This window comes from Pristis pectinata, chromosome 5 (genome assembly GCF_009764475.1).
Source record: "Pristis pectinata isolate sPriPec2 chromosome 5, sPriPec2.1.pri, whole genome shotgun sequence".
In the NCBI taxonomy this organism is placed as follows: domain Eukaryota; kingdom Metazoa; phylum Chordata; class Chondrichthyes; order Rhinopristiformes; family Pristidae; genus Pristis; species Pristis pectinata.
The window spans coordinates 105,198,313-105,223,405 of record NC_067409.1 but is presented as its reverse complement, the minus strand read 5'-3'; the positions used below and the strand labels follow the sequence as shown (position 1 = coordinate 105,223,405).

The following is a 25,093-nucleotide window of genomic DNA, read 5'->3' as shown; positions in this document are numbered from 1 at the left end:
AATTTAAATTTTGGTACAGATTTCTGAGAATAAAAATTATAAATCTGTGGCAAAGCCACTGTTGGTGAAGGCATCAGAACCTGAATTAGACTGATGCAGGAAACTGAATTTTAGAAGAGCTCATGTTTGTGGAGAATGGAAAATTTTTTTTTTCAGCATTTTTGTGGAAAATGACGTTACATGAGTGTGCTGGATTGCCAAAGAGCAATGTGTAAGTGATGAAGAACAATGGTTCAAGTTAAGTTCTTGCAGGATTTCAGTGGTAGTACTCAAAGGCAAGAAGAGAAGCTAATGGATGCAGTGAATATAAAATGCCGTGGGTAAATGTCTGTGGGGTGATATTATACCATATCCCATTCCCCCAAAAATCATTTGCCCTCAACATGCACATTACTCCAGCTATTTATTTATTCCTTCAATAAACAAATGAATGTTGGGCATAACATTAGCTTAAGTTATATCCCACTGAATTCTCAGTTTCATTATTTGTTATTACTTTGTCAAAGTGAGATTTTGTAACTATTAATCAACATTTGAGAAGCTAGTGATCAGCTTTTGCCACCTTCCTAAATTGACAATAATGCATATAATTGTATCACTGCTAATCAACACAGCCTAAATCACTTTGCTATAATTCACATGGACAGGGAATTGCTAAATTCACTCCTCTAACCACAGCATTCCACTGAGAATAATCTTTACTTACAGTAGATGATACTGTATATAGTCATACCCTTGAAAAACAAAATGTCAAGTCACGTCTGGCAAAGAACTCACTGTGGGGAATATTATAACAGGTTATATCATTGACTGTACCTTTGAGATACATTAATCAATGAAAAAAGAGTGAGTAAAGCTCCACATTATTTGCATTCAAGAAGCTACAATAACTAGTTTTAATTGGGTGCTTTTACAAACACTATCAACCACATTCCATAGTCATACTTGTAATTAACATTTTAAATTGATGCTGTAATTATCAAATTAATCCTCATCTACAGATTCTAGTAAAGCTCACATTGAAAAGTTTAGATGTTCAAGTGGTGTTCCTGTGCCCATTATCATTTTGTATAATGGGCACAGGTACACCACTTCCAGTGTAACCATGGTAATACATTTAATAACCAATGCAGAACACAATAAACAGGTCTCATTCAACCTATTTTGTAAATTCAAAATAACGGCATGCTGTACTAAAGATACTTCACTATGTCTGGGAAACATTTCAGAGATTTTGAAGTGCTTCACAAGTCAACTCTCTCAGGATTATAACTTTTGCAATGTAATTGGAATAAAAATGATAATATGCATGTGATTTCTGAATGGACTGCTTCTTTTATATTCTCACTTGCTTTGTAGGGAAAAAGGTTGTGTGTCCACATCCCCGTCTAGAGTTCTGAGCACAAATATCTAGGCCAACATTTCATTTTTCATGAGACATTAATCAAGGTCATATCTGCTTTCTAAAGTGGTCAAGAGATCCTGTGACACAATTCTAAAAAACGGGCAAGGGAGTTCTCTGCTTCACCCTATCCAATATCTATCTCTCTATTAACATGATCAAAAAAAAGTTATGTTACCTCTTTATTGTCTCTTGTTTGCCTTGCTTCCTAATGTAATCAATTGGCCATACATATAATTTTATTACCTGGAATATTTTGGGATTGAATGTAAATTAGGATTCTGCCTTAGAATCATCCATGCATTTGGCAAATACTGTGGCAGATTTATTTTACAACCATATTCTTTTTTAATTTCCTATATTTAAGTTTACTAAAAATTGGATATTCTTTGATTTTAATCTGCGCCATACACTAGCAATAGTTAGGAGGGACAGTAAATACTGAAAATGGAAGAAGAAAACTGCGAAAGAGTGTTGGAATTTGAAGTGAGTGGGGAAAAATGAGAAATAGAAGTCAATCTGGATGTGTGAGAATTTATTCACTCTGCACATAATAAAGAAAAATCAGATAATGTTATAAAATGTGAAAAACAAGGAAAGGTACAGGATCAAAGAGATTTAAGAATCCACACGTAAATCATAAAAAGATTAGAGAGGAAAAAAAACAATTAAAAAGGATGTTAAATTTCATATTCAGTAGCTGAAATAAAAATGGAGGACATTATGCTTCAGCTCTATAAACTTTTGATAATCTCCACTCCTCCCCATTCCACCCCACCCCACCACCTTCTGGAGAAATTTCTGTTCTTGGCACTGGGTCTCAGAAAGATAAAATGGCCTTGGAGAGGGTGTGCAGAACAGATTCACCAGAGTGACAGTGGGGTAAATTATGAGGAATGGTTGAGTGAATCTGGCAGCACTCCATTCAACATGGAAGATTGAGGGGTAATCTGACCAAAATGTTTTAAAGGTTGGAAGTATTTTCAAGACAAAAATGGAACACCAATCTCTAATATTTAGATAAGTTAAAAACAAGAAGACATAACCATTAAAATTAAGGTTTATTCAAGAGCAGAAAATATCTTCATACACCGAATAGTAAAAATCTGGAACTAAGGCAAATAATGTTTTCAGAACTGACATATATAGATTTTTGTGAAGTTATCAAGAGCTAAGCAGCAAAGGCAGAAAATCAGAGTTAAGGTGCAGATAGTAGAGTGTGTTTGAAGGACTGAGTGACCCACTCCTTACCTAAGGGCCATGCTGTAAATGGAACTGGACCCTTCACATAGATCATAATTATCAAATGAATATCCATAACACCACACATATATGAAAATAACATCTTGCCACCCACAGCTTCCCAAGACACTATTACGTGCTCTCATCATCACTTCTGCAAGTGAATGGATTTATCACTTCCACCCCAAGAAGTAACATATTTCTTCAGCATTGTAATCAGTAATTTTGGAGGAAGTAGGAGGGACCAGGCACCATAATCGAAAAAGTGAGGGAATATATAAATTGTGATTTTTCTGATTTTAATGTTTCCAGTGCCAGCAGTTACATCCTCACTGTGCCCACGTCTTTGTTACTGGTCTCCTGTGGTCCCAATGCATATGCATAAAAATATCAAAATATTCTATGCAGGTTTTGTTTCTAAAATTATGTAAATACCCTTGTAAATCTGAAACTGAACAATGATTGGCACAAAAACTTGTCACTAGAAACTAATATTCAAGAAAGGGGAAAAAGTTTGACTTACTTGGCTGTACTCCTGAACTGTTGCAGCACTCAACCCAGTTGCAGCCATATATGTGCTCCCAATAGTTTTAATTTTTTCTACTCCGCTGAACTTAGGCTTGGACAACAACTAGGAAACAACAACATATATACTTTTGTGAACAGCGGTATGGTTAAAGAGTTAAACAGTTGAGAAACTAGTGAGAGTGGAAATCTCTAGTGGACAGTTAATAATTCTCCAAGTGAAATTAAAGTTACCATTTAGAACTTAACTTTAACTTTCAAAAATTGTAAAACAAAAGACAATTTGGTCAATAACTAATAGAGGCTGCCTTCCACTGTCAGTTAACATTTAATAACCCTTTGTTTAGGCAAAACAAAGGGGAAATATTTGAATGGGAAGCTGAATGAGTACTTGTAACTTGGGTTAGCTTGAAAAGATACTCTAATATATTTTATTTGTTGAGGCACAGGATGATTGAACAGAGTTGTGTTAAATTGAGTGCATTGTGAGAAGAATGTAAGGTTGAAAACTGGGTGCTGAGGGGGATGAAGACAGTGTGCTTAATGAAGATTAAGGTATGGTAGAATAGGCTGTGTTTCTGGTCTGCAGTATATGGGAGTTCATGGACAACAAGACTATCTGTGAGAACAGATTGAAGGAGGCAACTCCACCTTAATTCTGAATGACTGGCTCTTGAGGTGAAGTGCAAGTTAGAAACCATCTGATGAGAGAGAGAGAAAGAGAGAGAGAGAGAGAGAGAGTGTGTGTGTGTGTGTGTGTGTGTGTGTGTGTGTGTGTGTGTGTGTGTGTGTGTGTGTGTGTGTGTGTGTGTGTGTGTGTGGGACTAAGCTGAGCTAGTAGGAGCTGGAGAGTTTGTTCCAGATCTCATATACACCTCACAGATAGGTGCAAGATAGTGGCACAGTGGTGCAGCTAGTAGAGACATTGTCTCATAGCATCTAAGACCTGGGATCAATATCAATCTTGACCTTGGGTGCTGTCTGTTTGGTGTTTGCACAATCTCCCTGCAATTCTGTGGGTTTCCTCTGGGTGCTCTGGTTTCCTCCCATATTCCAAAGACATGCAGGTTGGTAGGTTAACTGGCTACTGTAAATTGTCCCTAGTGTATAGGTGAGTGACGGAATCTGGAAGGTGCTTATGAGAATGTGAGGAGAATAAAAAATGGGATAAATGTATGATTAGTGTAAATGGGTAGATGATGGTCATCACAGACTTGGGCTGAAGGGCCTGATTCCATGTTGCATCTGGAATGAAGCTGGTGTGACGGATAATGTGCAGATTCCAAGGCTCTGCGCAGTATCAGTTCCCCCAGCTTCTTTCTAGAATTATTGCATGGGATTGGTCTCTGTTAAACTTCTTTTCAATTCACCCAAGGTACATAGAAAGGAAGTTCAACAGGAACTGATCTTATGCAATAAACTTGTTAACTGAAAGGTTTAAGTTTATTTGAGGACAGTCAAAATGCAGACCACGGCATCTTGGAGTACAAGATTGTCCTAATTAGGAGAAAGGATGGCATCCTTTTTAAAGAGGATCAAAAATCCCACATGTTGTGGTGCCTCTTTAGAGCCATAGAGCTATGCCCTCCTCTTTTTGATACTCCTACTATGGGTAAAAGATTCTGCTTATCTATGTCAAGCCAGCCAGGACCTTAACCTTCAGTTTTCTAACTTGGTGCCAGGGTGAGTTTCATCTCAAACCGTTTGAAAGAACATTGGCGAGGGAGGGGAAAGATCAAATTGTTGCACTCTAGGATGGCCATTCTATGGGCATCTCTTGGTTTGGCCCACTCAAGTAAAGCTACGATGTTTTGCTGAGCATATGACCCAATGTCATGGAGGGTAGAACTTTCTCCGCAAGAAGTTTCAGAGAATAGATGACTGGAAGGGGGAAGGGCAGGCAGCAGTTGAGATTCAAAGAGAATATGACTGAGGGTTGGTGGGGAAGTAGGGATCAAGAGGATTGATGATGGTGGGATGCAATGTGGATTTTGGTAAAGATCTCTGCATGGAAACATGATTGGAAATGGTAGCAATGTAAGAAAGGAACCCACCTGGAAAAAAAGATGGCTATTTCAGCAGCAGCCCAGATAGGATATGGCCTTTAGTTAATACCAAGGTGGACCTCAACCTTCCTATTAAGATCTGCTTCAGTCTTCTTTGCATGGTAGAATATTGGGTGTGACCTCAAATGAGCATTGTACTCCATTTGATATCATTATGCACACACTGCAGCCTCCATGCACCAGTGAGAAGTGCTGGCAATAATTTCATTGCACAGCCTTCTGCTCCAAGCTGAAAATGGCCCTTCAAATCCAAAGATTTTGGCAGCTTTGTCATAGTCCATGCTGTGACCAACAACATTGGAAAGAGTAGGCAATTCATTAAAGGACGAGGTCTACATTAAGATTCATTATGCATAAAATATGGGATGTAAGGCCTGAATTGAATGAATTGCAGGCACAAAACACCATATGGAGGGAACTATACAGTAGCCATTACTGGCTCATGGCTACAAGACAATTAATACTGGATACTAAATATTCCAGGTTATGGAGTTTATAGGAAAGATAAGGAAAATAGTGAGGAGGAGGAGTAACATTTGCAATTTGGTGATTTGGAATCCTTCCTGAAAACAAAAAGGATATAACAAAAGATAAGTAGGTGATGGGGAACCTATGGGTATAACTAAGCAAAAGAAAATGATCTAAGGTGGATGCTAAAATGAGTGCATTATGGCAGTTTTGAAATGACATTATGTAGAAAAGCATAAAGTGGAGCAGAATGTGAGATTTTCAATTTCATACAGTGTGGGATATATCGAATAGTTCATATCAGATAGAGAATTTCTCATGTGTTCAGCATAGTTTTGTGTAATAACATGTTCCAGAAACAAGAGGGGAAAGGCCATATTAGCTTTAGCAATGAATAATGAGCCAGATTTAGACAACCACCTAAGAACACATGCCTATTAATTTCATTGCGATCCTAATCAGATCAAAATCAGTCAAGTGTCTGAAAAACAGAGGGACTCAAAACAGCTATTAAGATCTTGATTTCTCAGGAAAATCCATCTAAAAGTTTATTTTGCTTTCGAACCTTATACACCTCTAAAGTATGAGAGCTCTGCTTGGCAAAAGCTGCTGCAGATGAAAGAGAGTTTTTGGAGTCTTTGAAGAGGTGGAGGCTGAAGGGGGGCCTGACAAAGGTGTATAATATTATGAGGGGCAAAGATAGGGTAACCAGTGGGAAATTTTTACCCATACCAGAAATATTTAAAACGAGAAGGCACAGGTTTAGGACAAGGGGAAGAGATCTAGAGGGGATCTGAGGATGAACTTTTTTACCCAGAGGTTGTTGGAATTTGGATCACTATTCTTCTTGTTCTTTTGTGGAATGTATATTTTCTGTAAATTAGGTATTATTTCTTTAAATACCAGCCATTGCTTGTCCATTGTCATACCTTACAATGTGTTTTCTCAGTGAATCACAATTAACTCTTCCCCCATACCTTTGTAGCTTCCTTTGTTTAGATTTAAGACTCTAGTTTTGATTGGACAACATCATTTTCAAACTTGATGTAAAATTCTATTTTATTATGGTCACTCTTCCTTGAAGTTCCCATTTCAAAAAGATTCTCAATTAACCTTTCTCATTGCACAAGACATGAGCCCTTTCCCTGTTTCATTCCTAAACATACATTCCATGAATTCATACTCCACCTCATTACCACTCATTGCCCAGTCAACGTGTAAATTAAAGCCCTGTAACATTGTCCTCTCGTTTCCTGATTTATGTCATACCCAATGTTACAACTACTAGGTGATGGCCTATAATAACTCCAATGATCTTATTATTTCCTTTGCTGCTTCTTAGCTCATTGATTCTAATTCTGGTTCAAGATCTGCCTAGCCAAAATACTCACAACTGTACGATCCGATCCCGTAAAGTAACGCTACCAAACCTCTATTTCCTTGTTGCCTGTACTTCTTAAATGTCAAATATCCTTGAGCATTCAGCTCTCATTTTTCATCACTCTGCAACTGCTTTTGTGTAACGTCATTCAAATCATACTCATTTATTTCTATTTGTGCATTAATTTATCTATCTTGCTGCAAATTTAAGATGGAGATGAGGCATTTTTTTCTGTCAAAGACCCATGGGATTTTTGGAACTCCTCTTCAAGTGTAAGTGGAAACAGTCTTTGAATATTTTTTAAGGCAGAGATAGATTTTTAATAAGCAAGGGGGTGAAATGTTGGGGGTAGACATGAACGTAGAGTGAGATTACAATCAGATCAGTCCTGATTTATTGATTAGCAGAGCAAGACTGAGGAGTTAAGTGGTCTAATCCTGCTCCTAATTTGTATGTTTGTATCTATATAGCTATAGGATAATGTGACTATGTTGCTGCATACTTACATCATCAAAGTCAGCAATGATTTCATTCAGTAACCGTAAACATTCCAGTCCTTCTTTATTTACATCTGATTCAGTGTAGAATTCTTTGAAATCTGGGATAGATGCAAACATGACGCAGACACACTCATACGATTGATGGTAAAGGTCCTGTCAAGCAAATGTGAAATGTGACATTGGAAATATTCAAGGTCATCTTTTCTCTGCTGAAACTCGACATTCAGTGTTCAGTCTGCACATCTACCAAGCCTAATAACAATCATAGAAATTTTCAGATTCATGTAAGAAGTGAAAAGATGTTTCTACTACATTTTTCTCACATGCCAACACAGGTTTTTTTCTCAGGAATATATGTGACTAAATCTATTTGTCACTGCCCTATATTGTGAAGAATGCCCTGCATCTCATTTAAAGGTCAAATTGTTAAATTCTCTGTAATTGTGCCTTAGAATGCCCTTCATTGTTGCACCTGATGGAGTTTCAGGTCGATGGGGGAGGGCAGTTCACTACCTGAGGGAAGGTGAGTACATATGTCATTTTGGGTGCATCTTTGGTACCCACATGATTACAAAACTTAGGTCATCCTCCACCTATTGCTAGGGATCAGGCCATATTGTGAAGGACTGAAGGACCTTCCATTCTACCTGACCTGTGCAATTATTCTCTAGGACCTTGAGCAAAGTAGCCGACCTCCAAAGCTGCTTGCAGAAGAATCTGGGTAGCTTTTGGATTCTGTGACAGTGGGCTTGTCTGGACCCCACTCATCAGCCTCAAGTCTCAGCTAGATGTTTCCACACACCATTATCAGTAGCCATGCAAATGCCAGATCCCAACTGCGTATCAGAAGAAATGAGTCCCTAGACCAGAGCTTACCCACTAACTACTATTTGCCTAGTAGGTGGAAAGCGGTCCATGAGTAAACCCATATAAATTGAAACATATTATGACACAATTTTATCATATGACTTTCTTAGGAATTCTGATAGAGATTTGAAAGGATAGTAGAATCCGAGCAGAATTTATGGAATTCATGAAATATGAATTAATGGGAAGTGGGGTCCCCATTAATTAATGGGGTCCAATTAATGGGGAGTGACTTCAGTCCTGAAACATAAATACAGATTATTGTAGTTTAGTGGATTAGTTACTGGGTTAGAACCCAGAAAGCTGAAAGATCCATCCAGAGACATGAGTGCAAATCCCAGTAGGACAGCCAAGGGAATTTCAAGTAATTATATAAATCTGAAATAAAAGGCTGGTGACAATGAAGCTCCTGGATTGTCATGAAAACTTACCTGGTCCACCAACATCCTTCAGGGAAGGAAATCTGCCATCCTGATCTAATCTGATCCATACGTAACTCCTTGTCCACAAATATGGTCAACTTTAACTGCGTCCTCAGTTTAGGAGCAATCAGGCTACACTGCTAATGTAGCCACATCCCATGAATAAAACAAATGTTTTAATGGAAAGGTTTATACAAGTGCATTACATTCTTCTCTGTGCCATTTTACTCAGCGGGCACTAACCAACTTATGATCATGTTAAACATTTATGCCTGAACAGCACCAATTTAAACTAAAATTGGTGCAATCAAAAGAACATGGATCATTTTATCACTGACCTCAATAAAAATAAGTACCATGCTGTAATTTCCATATAAAGGCAGTAACAATGCACAAAAAGCACTGTGTGGATGTCAGTCCCTGCCATGGCAGCAATATAGAACATGTGCTGTGCTTCTTTTCAAATGGTTAGTAATTGAGCCATGAATGAATGATCCCTTTAAACAACAATGCCCTGTGTAGGTGCTAACCTCCATCTCACTAGGTAAGTGGCTACATTGAGAACACATTCTGGAGGTACTTGAAAATCGTAATTTACAGGGTTATTCATATCGATGGTACTTTCTGCCACTACATGCATAATATTATAAAAAGCCTTTCCACTAATAGCAATCCCTAACAACAAGTAAGAGAACAGGTGTAACAATTCTGAAATAAATGAACATGTTTTGTGCAAAAAAAGGAATTAACATAAAATAAATTCTAAAGCTTCTACAACATAGAATACCACATTGCCTTCTTAAACATATTGGATTTTTTTCTATTGGTATTTCCATTGGCTCTGGCATGGCACTTCACCCCTTAAGTCTGTTCTTGATCCTTTACACCCAAATTCTTCATAAGATTTGTGAGCTCAGTCTTGCCATTGTACTCTTGGTAATGAAAAACGTGCACTGCCTTCACCACCTACTCAGCTTAACTGCTTAGTTGTTGTGGCTGTAAACTCTAATATTGACATATCAAGCTATAAATGTTAAATGGCAACACTAATTTATTGTGCTTACAAAATTTTAATTCACTCTCCAAAATTCTGAAAATAACAAAAATACCTCTACGTTAATAGTTACTTATGTCATCTCGGTACAGATATCGTGGGCTGAAGGACCTGTTCCTGCGCTGTAGAGTTTTGTGTTCTTATGTTTGTCATGTTTGTAATGCACTGTACTGCTGCTGCAAACAGTTAATTTTCATGGCATTTATACTCTGTTTGCTTATGACAATAAACTTGAACTTGAGTCTTGCAGATTCAAGTTAGTATCTGAAAACTATAGATGAGAAATGGTGACTTAGGAAACGATTATATTTTAAGAACATAAGAAACATGAACAGGCTAAGCTGCCCCTTGAGCCTGCTCCACCTTGGCTGATCCTGTGCCTTGACCACTTTGCTGCTCGATTCCCATATGCTCTGACTCTCTTGGTATCCAAAGATCTATCAATCTCAAATTTGGATATATTCAGTGATTGAGCATTTACTTCCACCTTGTAGTAGAGAATGTCAAAGATTTACAAACCTCTGTACAAAATCTTCCTCTCAGCCCTAAATGGCCAGCCCTTATCATGAACTTACGTTCCCTGGTCCTAGGCTTCTTCATGAGAGGAAAGAGACTTCTGGTCTCTACACTTTCATCATTAACAGAATCTGTCAATCTAGCTTAATCTCTCCTCACCGATCAGCCCTCTAATTCTGGAAGTTCATCTAGTGAATCTTTGCACTGATTCCAATGCAAATACATTGCTTCTTTAGGTACAGAAACCAATACCACACATGATCCTCAAAATATGGCCCTGCCAGAGCCCTGAACAATCTCAGCAAGACATTTGTATTCCAGTCATGTTGTAGTAGAGGCAATCATATCAATTTACTCATGTACAAGCACAATAAGGTACCTTAGTACACCAACATTTACTACTTTCTCACTACTTAAAAAGAATTCTGTTTTTCTGTTCTCCCTACTGAAGTTCATAACCTCAATTTTTTTTTACATTATACTCCATTGGACATCTTCTCCAACAAGCTTTATATGATCAGCAAACTTTGATTTGTTATTCTTTGTGTTTTCATCTGAGTCACTGACATAAGTTGTGAGTTGTTGAATGCTCAGCACTGATCCCTGTGGCACCCTACCAGTAACAGTCTGCCAACCTGAAGAAGCCCTATTTATTCCTACTTTCTGTTATTTGTCTGCATTATAAACGATGCAGACCGAAATAGAAGGAAAGCAAGGATCTCTGACTGGTCAAGGAGTGGTTGACTGCATTAATCCATTTCACCTGTCTCATCTGTTTCCCATTTCTCTGCCCACACTCCATCTCCTGGACAGAGCAAGAACAGCGTTTTCCTAGCTCTCATCTTCTACTGCAGTAACCTCTGTATTCAACAGATTATCCTTTTCAGTTTTTACCATCTCCAGCAGGATCCCATTATCACGTACTCTTCCCCTCTCTCCTTTCAGCATTTTTCCCTTCGTGACTCCCCAGTCAGCTCAGCCATTCCTCATTCTGCAGCATTTTCCCATGCAACCACAGGAGGTGAAACACCTGTCCTTTCACCTCTTCCCTTCCCACCAGCCAGAGACCCAAACAAAGCATTTGATGTTCACAATGTGGTCTCCTTTACCATGGAGAAACCAAATGCAGATTGACTGATCACGTTGCTGAGCACCTGTGTTCTGCCCATAATAGTGACCCTGAGCTTTGGGTTGCTCACCACTTTCATTCACGATCCCACCCCCACATGACCTTTCTGTTGGTGGCCTCCTGTGCTCTTGCAACAAGGCTCAACGCAAACTGAAGGGACAACACCTCATCTTCTGCCTGGGCACATTGCAGACTTCTGGACTCAATATTGAATTATCCTACTTTAAGTAACTCATTTTTTCTTTCTCTTTGTATCAGAACTGATCATTTCTGTCATTTTGGCTCAGTTTTTATCTTACTATTAGTATAGTCTGGCCTGCTGGGAATGTCCCATAACTTTGTTATTAGCAACGTATAATACAGACAAAGAAACACAATGGGTTTCTAACTCTACCTTAAATCACTTGGTCTTACCTTATCAGAGATATTCCCTTCATTCTGCCCTTTCCTCCCCCAACTGCTCTGTTTCTGATAATTTGTTTTTCTCTCTTTCTAGGGTCTGAAGTATTAAATGTTTGTCTTTCAACAGATGCTGCCTGAGCTGCTGAGTATTTCCAGCACTTTTTTAAAATTTCAGAATAGCAGCGGCTGCAGTTTTTTTCATTTCCATTTACCTACTACATGACTGAGTGAAGATCAAACCGGGTCCTTGACGGTCTGTATAGTTCAGTTCCATCCATATATTTAATCACTGAGCTGGATTACATTTTCTCCAATATATAGACTCACAGTAGGAGCCTTTTTTTTTGTCTAAGTCTGACCACTTACTTCATTTTTCCAATTCTGAGCCAAGAAATGTTCAGCCACGTGAGCAGGAAGCACATTTTCCAACAACACTCTGTTGAGGTTTTCCATGGTTTCTATCTCCTCACATTCTCTTTTGAATTTGTTCTTCCACAGGAAGTCTAACCTGCAGTAATATTCATTCTGTTACAAGAGGACACAGAGATAAGGAAACAATAGGCACTTATCATCTGACTGAATTACACAAATTATTGAAAAGATTCTGGGACAAATGGAATGCACACAAACATGCATCAGTTTATAATAGGAAAACAGAGATAGTATGAAACCAAAGTAAAACACTTAACATGACAACTTTCATCCATATAGCATTTCTTAGGAGCAGGAGGACATTGCAAAGTATTTTGCAAGTAGTACAAAGGAACACCATGATTACCAAGAATGATGAAAGGTGACAAAGCAAAGAATGTTTTGGGCTCTTTTGTAAAGCTGAGTGAGAAGGGATGATAAAGATAAGATAATATATATATTTATTAGCCACATGTACATCAAAGCATACCGTGAAGTGCGTTTTTTTGTGTTACTGAGAATGTGCTGGAGGCAGCCCGCAAGTGTTGCCACACTTCTGACGCCAACATAGCATGCTCACAGCTCCTAAGCTGTACGTCTTTGTGGGAGGAAACCAGAGCACCCGGAGGAAACCCACGCAGACATGGGGAGAATGTACAAACTCCTTACAGACAGTGGTGGAATTGAACTGGGGTCGGTGCTGCTGTAACAGCGTTACGCTAACTGCTACACAGTCCCAGACAGCACAGAAAGATTGTCAATGGCACAACTTGGGCATTTTATTGTAAAGCATGCCTGAATAGATTAGATCAAGTGTGCCCTCAAGTTTCATGCTATGGAAACCATAATACAGTTTTTGCTTTATTTCAGGGATGAATTGGAGATGGAACATAGGGCACCAAAAAATGTTTTACACCTAAATAACTAGAATGCACATCAATTCTTCACTTGCAATGATTGACTCCTAACCTTCAATATTACATTTAAATATTCCATCCAGAAATTGAGAAAAGACAAAGTATTTCCATATAATGCTATTTCAATTAGATTTTAATGCATATATCCATTCCCTAAATTTAATAAAACTGACCTTTCAAAAATTGTTTTCACAAATGGCACTTTCAGTTAAATATAACTTTAAACTGAGCTTGTAGTACGAGGATTTATGTTTGAAACAGTACAAGCCAATGTATGTATTTCACCCATCACCTGCGGTTTCAGCCCATCCACAATTACCTGGGCTGGATGTGAGGGGCAGATTGACTTTGACTCTCACTATCCTGGGGGTATGCAGCATGGTGAAGTATAGTAAAGCCTCTTAGCAAGAAGACCTTGCTGAGGAATGGCCCCAGGAAAGCCCTGACCATATTTGACAGAAGGGAAGGCTGGGGTTGAGTTTGTTTCCTGCCAACATTGTCATGGCTTTAAGATTTTTAAATGATTTGGATTTTGAGACGTTTAAAAACAATTAAAGATTGCCATATTTGAAAAAAATTAAAATTATGTAATTGTAATATTTATATCACGGAGAAATGTTTAAAACAGTAAAATAAAATAAATAAATATAAATAGCTTTGCTTATTCTTTTCCCCTAATCTCCAAATTGGGATTCACCATTTATATGAATTGGGACTCGAATACTAAACCAGGTCTGACGGGCGTAGGATGAGAGAGCTGAATAACGGGACTCTGTCCGTTGCCTCCATTTTTACGTGGGACCAGCTGAAGACCAGGTGTTCCTTTTGGAATTGCTGGCCACAGGCAGAACAATTCAGCTTGTATCTTGGCTTCGACTGAAGGTCCAAGCAATAGGTCTATGACCAAAACTGGCCTTTAGGTCCCTTTCCTTAACTTCATTCAGTGCTGTACTTGTCAGCTGTTATGAAGTAGCAAAACCATTGCCTGTGATGGTGTCTGTACTCGGAATATTTCCTATTCTGACTAGATAAGATCTGGAAAGGAGGGAAAAGTTTTTTTTAAACAGCCTCTGTATCATTACTAGAAGGTCTTGCTCCTGGCACATAGGTTATGAGGCTGGAGAAGGAAGGGCCCACACTAGCCACTCCCCACAACTAGATGATAGAACATTACACAGTGCTCCATTTACAAAGAGAAGAAATCTGACTGAAAAGGGTTAGAATTGAGGCAAGACTGATTGTATGCTCCATGCTCTTATTTCCACTGGGAGTTGAACCTCACACTATGATCGCAGGATAGAACTTAAAATGTTTATTTTAAATTACTTTTCTAGCTCTAAAGTCAGATAAACTATAGATAAAATGTAACTGAATTCCAAAGTATTTCAACTTGGGTACCAGAAAGGTAGATTACTGTGTAATATTTTCAGGTTACATCAAGAAATATTAATCACTTATATGTCAATGAAGTCAAGAGTGTCCAAAGTTATTGTTTCTTTATGCATTATTAATAAGCTTTAGCTATTTCTACATATCCCCGTAGCTCAATTATTTACTGTCTGTTTCTACAAAAAACAACTATTCAAAGAACATTATCCTCACCTGTCTAGCCAGAACAAGGAGAGTGACAAAGAAAATAAAGAGAGAGATAGAGCCCATTGTCTTCAGATCCTTCAGCACACCAGGCCTAACAAAGGAGAAGGAAATGCAGGTAATGCAATAATTCAATGCTAAAATAAAACCATGATACCTGATCATTATATAACAGCCAAAATTATCAGAAATAGTCACTAGTATTTTTTTCATTTATTGATCTTTAAATACCATAAATTTAATTTATTCATAGAACATTTTTTTATTTAATTCTATCCATTTTATTTCCTCTACTTAGTTTATTATTCATCGCAAACTGTCGTATCTACATCTGCTTCTTTCAAAAATATTGATTAACATGAATTGATGGAAAATAATAAGTGTTCAAAATTTTTCATATTTGTCACAAACATATTTATTTTATGTTGTTCTGAATTGATTTCTTGATACTCATTGTATTTATAACACGTCTAAAACGTTTGCCAGTTTCACATTTTTTACCATGATTTCTTCAGCTTTTTCTATCTATCGATTTTTCAACTTGAAGCATGAGAAAACATACATAATTAAAAGAGCAGGCTGCAAAACGCGAGTGGAATGAAATGTATCAGAAATAATTCTTTAATGGAGCAGAGGCAAAAAGGACATTTATTATAATGTTTAAATGTTAATGTTAAATAATGTTAAAATACCTTTTGAAAGGATGAGTGGAGAAGGAATATTTATTCTGGTTGGAGAGACAGTGACAATGAGTTATCAGAACCATTATCAGAATGAAAAGAAAGGTGAGAAAGATTTTATTGGGGAGAGTGCTTGGAGCATTCTTTGCATTGCTATGCAATACCTTGCCACAGGGCATATTTGAGGCTGACCTTTCATTGGAAAAGTGGATAAACATATAATGCATAGGAGGAAAAGCTATGGGGGAGGACTAAGGGAGAAGATTACTTATGGCTTGCTCTAGCAAAAATCTGGCAGACATGATTACCCAAACAACTTGATATGCTGCAAATGCCAATGGTCAAATGACTTAGTTATGATAGCCAACAAGATAAACAGCTCAAGACTATAGAGAGGACTGTAAAGAATATACCTTTCTATCTGAATAGTTGTGTACAGCATTTTGCTATAATCATCAAAGAGTGAGGCGTGCGTTTGCAGAAGAATCACGTTGTAAACCACCACAGCAATCAGCATCAGCAGCATTTTCAGCTCATAGTTTATTCGCAGGAACACAGAACATGACATCAATCCCAAAATACAGCTGTACAGGAAGTACTGCGGCAGAAAAGTAACCCAATGAAATTTGAAACTTTATTGTAGTAAAGTCTATTAAAATTAATGTACCTTTCTGAAACAAAATAAAAATTCACAATATTAGTCTTTTTTGTACAGTCAAGAAACCACCTTGAAGATCAAGAACATCTGAATTTATTGTAAGCATGGTACATTATCAGTGGCACAGATCATTCAGGACTTTTGTATCAAAAAAGGAAAGTGATCTGATAATGTGAAACTTCACCAGAAGCTTCATGCTGAGTGAATATTTTTCTAAGGGATTATACCTGGTCTCAAAGTGGAATTTTTGTGAACAAAAGCCAAGTCAACAATTGTAATTGTCAGTAACTTCCAATGAAATGAAGCACAATGAAGTGACGCCAAAGGACACATAAACGTGGTTTAAGATTGCTTTAAGATTAAAACATACCTTGTACAAAACCTCAGAACATAAGCAGAATATCATGTCATGATCTCCAATGGTGTAGGCAATGTTGGCCCTGAAGGGACACAAGATTGATACAATAGCTAATTTAGCTAGCAGGACTTTGTCAAGCAGATTTGATTCGGTAGTTAAAGTGATGAAAGAACTAGACTCTGCTTTGGTGACAAGACTATTAAATTAGTTGAGTTGTAGGGAAGCCATGTGTACGTTATATAAACATAGAACTTCTCAGATGGCAGATGTTTTTCTTTTTATGGGAGATCATTGCTCTGCGGAACCAGTTGCCTACATAGACAGTGAGTGTGGATTCATTGCAAACATTCTAAAGGGAGCCAGAGGAGCTCCTGGTGTGCAAAAAGTTAGTGGGATGCATTGGGAGGTGACCTAGGCATTAAAAAAAAATCTAGCATTGAGATTACATGACTCCGGACTAAAGTGAATATGGCAGTCAGACTACCAATTGCAGCACAACAGTTGTGTGGGGGACAGTTGGAGTAGTTCAATTGATCTTTTCCTGTCTACCATTTTGATAAATTTGCACATTGGCACAAGCATGTCTTCATGGAAACGTGCTTTATTTTTTTTAATTGCTAAAATATATAATAGATTCACAAATTAAATTAATGGCAATTATTTTTCACTCGAGTTATTCACATGAATGGGTGAAAATTCCATACAATATCAAGATGTCTAATGATCTGCATTAGAGCTGGAAAGCTAAACTTAAAAAATGATTACACTTAAATTCCACTTTTATGTGTCCTTTGGCATCACTTAATCCTAAAGCATTTCATTGGATGTTACTGACAATTATGATTGCTGACTTGGCTTTTGTTCATGAAAATTCCACTTTGAGACCAAGTATGACCCATTAGAAAAATATTCACTAAGCATAAAGCTTCTGGGGAAGTTTCACATTATCAGATCACTTTTCTTTTTTGATACAAAATCCCAAACAATTTGCGCCACTGATAATGCTGGGATTTTATTGATCAACATGCCTTGCAATCAAATATGCATTACTGAATTAATAAATTAATAAAGCACTATCAAGTAATGAATCAACACTTTCTGATGGAAGGTCATCAGTCTGTAATGTTAAGTCTGTTTCCCTCTACACAGATGCTGCCTGGCCTTCTGAGTATTTCTAGTACTTTCAGTTTTCATGCAGAGACCACTGAAAGCCAGATATTAATAAGTGAATACAATAGCAGATAAATCAGTGAACAGGAAATCACATTTGGAAAAATGGGCTCAAGATTGAAAACCTGTCAATTATTAGAGAATTGGACTGTAGTGTATTACTTGACCAGTTGAAGTATAGTACTAGCACAAACAAAACTTATGCAAAGAATTATTGAAAAAAATAATTTTGCAAAGCAGAAGGTACATCAATGAATTGGCACAGGTCTAGTAGCTTGATAAATGAATGGAGTAATGGGGATATAAATCATTAATTAATGACATATCAGTCATTAATAAATTTACGTGCCTGCAAGCATGTCCAAAAATTACTGACAGGTTATGAACTACAAATCTATGCAAAGTACACACTGTTGAATGAACAGCTTCACAGCATTCACAAAATAAATCAACAAAGGAATGGAAGAGAAACAGCAGTAAAGAATTAATGCAGTAGTGAGCATAGTAGTATTTCAGTTCTGAAGGATGCACAGGAACAGAGGCATCTGGACACTTCTGTGCATAAACCTTTGAAAGTAGCGGGACATGTTGAGAAAGTAGCTGGTGAAGCATTTGGGATCCTGGGCTTCATAACTAAGTACACTAAGTACAAAAGATGGGAATTTATATTGAATTGTTATAAAACACAGATCAAGTTATAATTTGAATATCATCTATAACTCTGATCACCACATTTTATGTGAAGGCCCTAGCATGGGTATGGAAAAAGAACTTACTAAAGGGTTCTAGTACTGCTAAATGGTTGCAATTCAAACTGCTGCCGCAAAACAACAAATTTCATGACATGGAGACGTATGACATATAAGTCAGTGATAATAAACCTGATTCTGATTCTGATTCTGTTTCTGACTGGTTTGGAGACTGGCATTGTTTTCCCTGGAACAACGAAGACTGGTAAGAGATTTGACAGTTGCACCAAATCATAAATGGTTTTGATTAGGGTAAACAGAGAGAAGCACCAAGGGCTATAATTTTTTAGTAAGTGATGGGCAAACAATACAGAAAAGTGGAAAAGAGACCAAGGTTAGATGAACAATGAAAATGAGCAGCAGGGTTGGCTTCAGGGACTATTGACTTCCACTTCTTACATTCTAATGGGGTGTGAGGAAATCTTGTTTATTCCAAATTCAGAATCAATTGGGATTTTCAAAAGGGCTGGACAGGTACAGAGGAAAATAATTTGTAGGGCCACATGAAGAAGACTGAGGAGTGGAGGGAAGGGAACTGACTAGATTGTTCAAAGGAGAGCCAATGAATAGAATAAGTCTTATTCTGTCCTCAACAATTCCAACAATTCTACAATCAATAAATGATTACGACAGCAAGTATAATAACAAATCAAATAGTGGGCACATCAGTGCATTAAAAATTCATATAGTAGCAGACACCACAAAATTGATTCTTATTCAAATAATGGAACAGTGGTATCAGTAATCAATCAATCAATGCAGAAATAACTAATAGTTACATAAATTGAGCATCAGGCAGACCAATACGGGCACACCAACTGAATGGCATTTTTGGCAGAAATTATGTTTTAATTTCATATGTCAATAACAACACTGAGAAAATAAGAATTAATGAAGTGGAACGAGCAGTTCATTAATGAAGCCCTGGGCACAGCAGAAAAAAAAATCAATAAACTAATGGAGTAGTAGGTATCAGTGAATTAGAAAATCATTCTACCTACAGAATCAAGGAAACAAATGAAAAAAGTTTGTATAATAGCTTGATCAGTGCTTTGAAGGTGAAAATTAACCCATGAGATTCAGTACCATATATAAGCAAAAATAACACTAAAATAAGTGAAATAAAAGGACAACCAATGATTTAACCCTTGCAGTGGTGTTCTGGCACCTCAGATGGCACAAGAGCCATCCTCATTGCTGTGAGACAACAGCCACACAGAGACCAGACCAGATTGCAGTCCCTAAAAGCCATTAGTAATGTGTTGTTTTTTATGTATGTTAAGATCTGATAATTTCACGGTCACTTTTACTAATGCCAGGTTTTTATTTTCAGGCTTGCACAACAGTGGCATGAATGGAGAGGGAGGAAACTACAACCATATTATATGTCAAGCTGGCCTAGAACCACTGCTTGCAGGTCCAGCATTGTGGTTCGATTAGCAACTGGGCCATATAATACAGAGGCCCCTGACCCCAGAATGCCCATGACTAGCTCTGTCAAAGGACAAAGCAGGGAGCAAGGCTTTGTTAGCAGTGAAAATTGTAAGTGGATTTATTAGCCGTTAAACATCTCTGACATTCAAAGACATTTAAGAGCTATTAAAACTGAAGTAATTCATCTAAGACGTGGAGAAATAAAGTTAATTAAGACCATATAGAACACTAAACTAAGGCAAAATAATTAAAAAACACAATTGCATTCCCTCCTTACCTCCTTTTTCACAGGCCTAGAGTCTGCATTGAAATCAGTGGGATTTCTGGTCCTACACGAGGTTTGATCTCGTGCAGAATCTGAGTGACAATTTCACCAGCATAAAACTGAGGAATCCCATTAAAATGTGGCTTAGCTTTTTGGCTCAATTAAGTCCTGCAATTGAGAACACTGCTAGAGGCAGAGCCATTTGTCAATCAGTAAATCCCAGGCTTCTGCCCTGGCCCATTGTCACCGAGCTATAAGAAGTCAGTACATTGATTCTGGGAATTCCTATTCAACAACTTGATTTTACAAGTGTCAGCTTTGACAAGAAGGTGACAAAACACCGTGACAATAAAAATGTGGTTTGTAAGCAGGAAGTGCAGTCCATAGGCAGGGCTCAATAAGTACAGTGGCATGCAAAAGTTTGGGCACCCCGGTCAAAATTTCTGTTACTGTGAATAGCTAAGTGAGTAAAAGATGACCTGACTTCCAAAAGGCATAAAGTTAAAGATGACACATTTCTTTAATATTTTAAGCAAGATTACTTTTTTATTTCCATCTTTTACAGTTTCAAAATAACAAAAAAGGAAAAGGGCCTGAGGCAAAAGTTTGGGCACCCTGCATGGTCAGTACTTACTAACACCCCCTTTAGCAAGTATCACAGCTTGTAAACACATTCTGTAGCCAGCTAAGAGTTTTCCAATTCTTGTTTCGGGGATTTTTGCCCATTCTTCCTTGCAAAAGGCTTCTAGTTCTGTGAGATTCTTGGGCCGTCTTGCATGCACTGCTCTTTTGAGGTCTATCCACAGATTTTCGATGATGTTTATGTCGGGGGACTGTGAGGGCCATTGCAAAACCTTCAGTTTGTGCCTCTTGTGGTAGTCCATTGTGGATTTTGAGGTGTGTTTAGGATCGTTATCCTGTTGTAGAAGCCATCCCCTTTTCATCTTCAGCTTTTTTTTAAACAGACAGTGTGATGTTTGCTTCCAGAATTTTCTGGTATTTAATTGAATTCATTCTTCCTTCTACCAGTGAAATATTCCCCATGCCACTGGCTACAAACACAAGCCCAAAGCATGATCAATCCACCCCTGTGCTTAACAGTTGGAGAGGTGTTCTTTTCATGAAATTCTGCACCCTTTTTTCTCCAAACATACCTTTGCTCATTGCTGCCAAAAAGTTCTATTTTAACTTCATCAGTCTATAGGACTTGTTTCCAAAGTGCATCAGGCTTGTTCAGATGTTCCTTTGCAAACTTCTGACGCTGAATTTTGTGGTAAGGATGCAGGAAAGTTTAGAGAAAAAAGAGTTCAGAATTTCGTGAAAAGAACACCTCCTCATGGGGGTGGATCAATCATGCTTTGGGCTTGGGTTGCATGCAGTGGCATGGGGAAGATTTCACTGGTAGAGGGAAGAATGAATTCAATTAAATACCAACAAATTCTGGAAGCAAACATCACACTGTCTGTTTAAAAAAAAGCTGAAGATGAAAAGAGGATGGCTTCTACAACAGGATAACGATCCTAAACACACCTCAAAATCCACAATGGACTACCTCAAGAGGCACAAACTGAAGGTTTTGCAATGGCCCTCACAGTCCCCTGATCTAAACATCATTGAAAATCTGTGGATTGACCTCAAGAGAGCAGTGCATGCAAGACGGCCCAAGAATCTCACAGAACTAGAAGCCTTTTGCAAGGAAGAATGGGCGAAAATCCCCGAAACAAGAATTGAAAGACTCTTAGCTGGCTACAGAATGTGTTTACAAGCTGTGATACTTGCTAAAGGGGGTGTTAGTAAGTACTGACCATGCAGGGTGCCCAAACTTTTGCCTCAGGACCTTTTCCTTTTTTGTTATTTTAAAACTGTAAAAGATAGAAATAAAAAAGTAATCTTGCTTAAAATATTAAAGAAATGTGTCATCTTTAACCTTACGCCTTTTGAAAATCAGGTCATCTTTTACTTGCTTAGCTATTCATAGTAACAGAAATTTTGACCGGGGTGCCCAAACTTTTGCACGCCACAGATTCAAAAACAATTGCTAAGCTCTAGTAGAAATACATTAAATGCTTTTCTGCAATATTCACGAATTATTTAGAAATTATCAAGTGATTGATTCTTAACAAAATATGAAGAGTACTTCCTTATTTAAAATGATACAATTAGTGCAGTGATAAAATGGCTTCATTGGATAATCAGTGCAAAAGGCAATTCATAATGAGTGAGCTGTCAAGTATAATTGTACTTACTGGCAGGAAGAAATAGTCATTGTGCACAAACCACAGAGCTTGTCCATTTATAAACTGTGAACTGGCATTTGTGTTGTTCACAGAGACAGAAGATACTACTGAGTTCTTCAAGAAAAACTGAAGGAAAAACATGGAAAAGGGAAATAAAACAGGTGATGAAAATAGAAGTTTTTTTTTACGTTACATCCCTAAAGACTATTGATGTGCGATACCTTATCTCAGTTTATATATATTATTTTGTAACTGTGTAAGAAGTCACTGAATGTCTTTAATGATCAATTAACCCTCACCTAATGATTCAGCAAATAATAAACCATTTATTAATGTGATCATTTCAGCTTTTTGTAAAAGTTGGTTACATGTACATACATATTTACATCATACAAATGTTTTTTGTTGTTTTATTCAAATGCATTACCTCTTAATACATAGTATGTCTCATTGGCCATTCTGGGGAAGGGTGGGTGGTGAGGAAGAAGCCAAATGTTCCACACTCATCAGAATATGCAGTAATGATAATTTATTTTTGATGGTTTTGTTAATATTACTGGTGGAAATATATCTTGTTTGTAAAAGATTGAAAGGCTAGAGGATGTCAACATTGAACTACATGTGTTCTCAATATACAGTTTGATTTTGAAAGAAACCATTGTCAGTCCTAAATTATATGCTATTAAGTGTGCTACTAAATCCTGAGACTGACAAACAGATTTAGGGTTGGACAAGAAACAGGATACATTCACACAGAGAGTGGTTATTATTGGCAACAGTTCCCTGGGAATCTCTGGATTCCCACAAGAGTTGGAGCTAGGGTAAATATTCTCCCAAGTTAATTAATCATATGAAGACATTGCCCACTTGTTGGTGAATGGAATGAAGATATGTATAAGCAACAGGGATTCAGATGAGGAAAATAAAATGTAGACAGATTTAGATGCAGAATAGGCTTTATTCTTTTATATGTCTTTAATATAGATGTATTGTATGGACTTAGGTTGGGGCCAAGTCAAGCATATGTATACTGTGCAGGGCACAATGCTGGCTCAAGGACATGTAAGTATTTTATTTGTTTGCAGGCATCCTGGAATAGCTCAATGGGAGTAGGACCATATGCCTAGGGGTGTTTCCTACAATGGGTACTCCCATGACAACTTGGTTCAAATTGACTTCAATGTTTCAAAGTGAGTGTTGCTTGGGGAAAGTTGTCATCAAGTGTGTCGCTGACACAGAAACCACATTGGAGATGCAAGGATGAATCATAACAGGAAATGGCTGAATCACAGACGGCGTGACTTGACCCAGAAACATTTTCAGATGCAATTTATTCTGGGTTAAATCAATTTTCAATTATATACCACTGAAAGAAACAAGACTAAGCAATCCAATATGCAGGCAGCACTTTACAATGGAATTAAATGTTCAATTTCCACTGCAGCTCCTCTGAAAGAGAAGCCATCCATGCCTGCACGCAGTAAGCCTGTGACCAGATTCAGGCAAGGGCTATTAAATGGCAAATTGCCTTTTCACTGCATTGGTGCCAAGCAAAGTCATTCTCCAACAAGAAAGAGCCTAACCACCTACCCTTGGTAGTCTTTCTCCCATCATGAACATCCAGGGGGTCATGATGGACCAGGACCACAAATGGGTCTAGCCTCATAAACACTGTAGCTAACAGAGCAAGTTAGCTCTTCCTCCTTTTACAGCACACAGGTCAGCTCGAATAACATTCAAGCTCATACCACCCAGGGCAAAAGAGTTTGCCCAGTTGTTCATTCCCTGAACCACCACATCAAGACTGTATTGTGCACTGTATACACAGCATACCACAATTATTCACCTAGGACACTCTGACAGCATCTCTCAAACCTGTGGCCTCTACCACGAAGAAGGATAAAGGCAGCAAGCACATAGAAACACCACCATCTGCAAATTCTCCTCCAAGCCACACACTCTCCTGGTCTAGAAATATTCCCCTACCTTGTTGCAGACATCCTTTTTGTTCTGTCCATTCCTCTGCAAGTATAATCATGGCCCATTTTCTAAATTTTTACCAGTTCTGAGGAAATGTTAATGCTGTTTCTCCTCCCACTGAGGTTGCTGGACCTGAGTAGTGTTTCCAGTACGTTGTGTTCCTATTGAAAATATGTACCTTTCCTTCATTGTCACTGGGATTGAATACTGGAACTCACTACCCAACAACATTGTGGGAACACCAGCAGCATATTCTCAAGGGAAGTTAGGGATAATCTAAATGTTCACATCAAATGCTGACCTTGACAACAATGCTCGCAAACCAAAATGAGTAAATAACAACTTTCCCGTGTGACTATTTTCCAACATCTAGAATTGCTTACAACATGTTTTCTCCAAAATAGAATTATAAAGTATGCAAAATGTGCATAGAATTCAAATATGTGTGCTCGTTGCACATTATAAAGTGGGACATAATTAGTGATCAGGAATAGGAAACCAATCATGTAAGATTAAACATCCACAGTAATTAAGCCACACCAGATGTGAATCTGTTACAAAGAAAATTAAGTGCATTTTCCCATTTGATGTCGCTATTTGTCTGAGCTATGTGTGTTCTCAGTGAACAACACTAACACATATTATACAGAGATAAACTATTCCCTAT

At 37.8% G+C, this 25,093-nt stretch overlaps 1 protein-coding gene across 3 annotated transcripts in view; it reads right to left on the bottom strand.

The window, feature by feature from the left end:
* LOC127570729 (adenylate cyclase type 2-like) overlaps positions 1 to 25,093 on the bottom strand; it is a 390,852-nt gene that overhangs the window by 11,317 nt on the left and 354,442 nt on the right. For all 3 annotated transcript variants that reach the window (XM_052016520.1, XM_052016521.1, XM_052016522.1), the window contains exons 19-24: positions 22,456 to 22,572; positions 15,989 to 16,173; positions 14,905 to 14,989; positions 12,341 to 12,499; positions 7,591 to 7,737; positions 3,168 to 3,275 (exon numbers count right to left, since the gene is read on the bottom strand). In XM_052016520.1, coding sequence (XP_051872480.1) covers positions 3,168 to 3,275; positions 7,591 to 7,737; positions 12,341 to 12,499; positions 14,905 to 14,989; positions 15,989 to 16,173; positions 22,456 to 22,572 — 801 coding nt within the window. The remainder of the gene's footprint in view (positions 1 to 3,167; positions 3,276 to 7,590; positions 7,738 to 12,340; positions 12,500 to 14,904; positions 14,990 to 15,988; positions 16,174 to 22,455; positions 22,573 to 25,093) is intronic.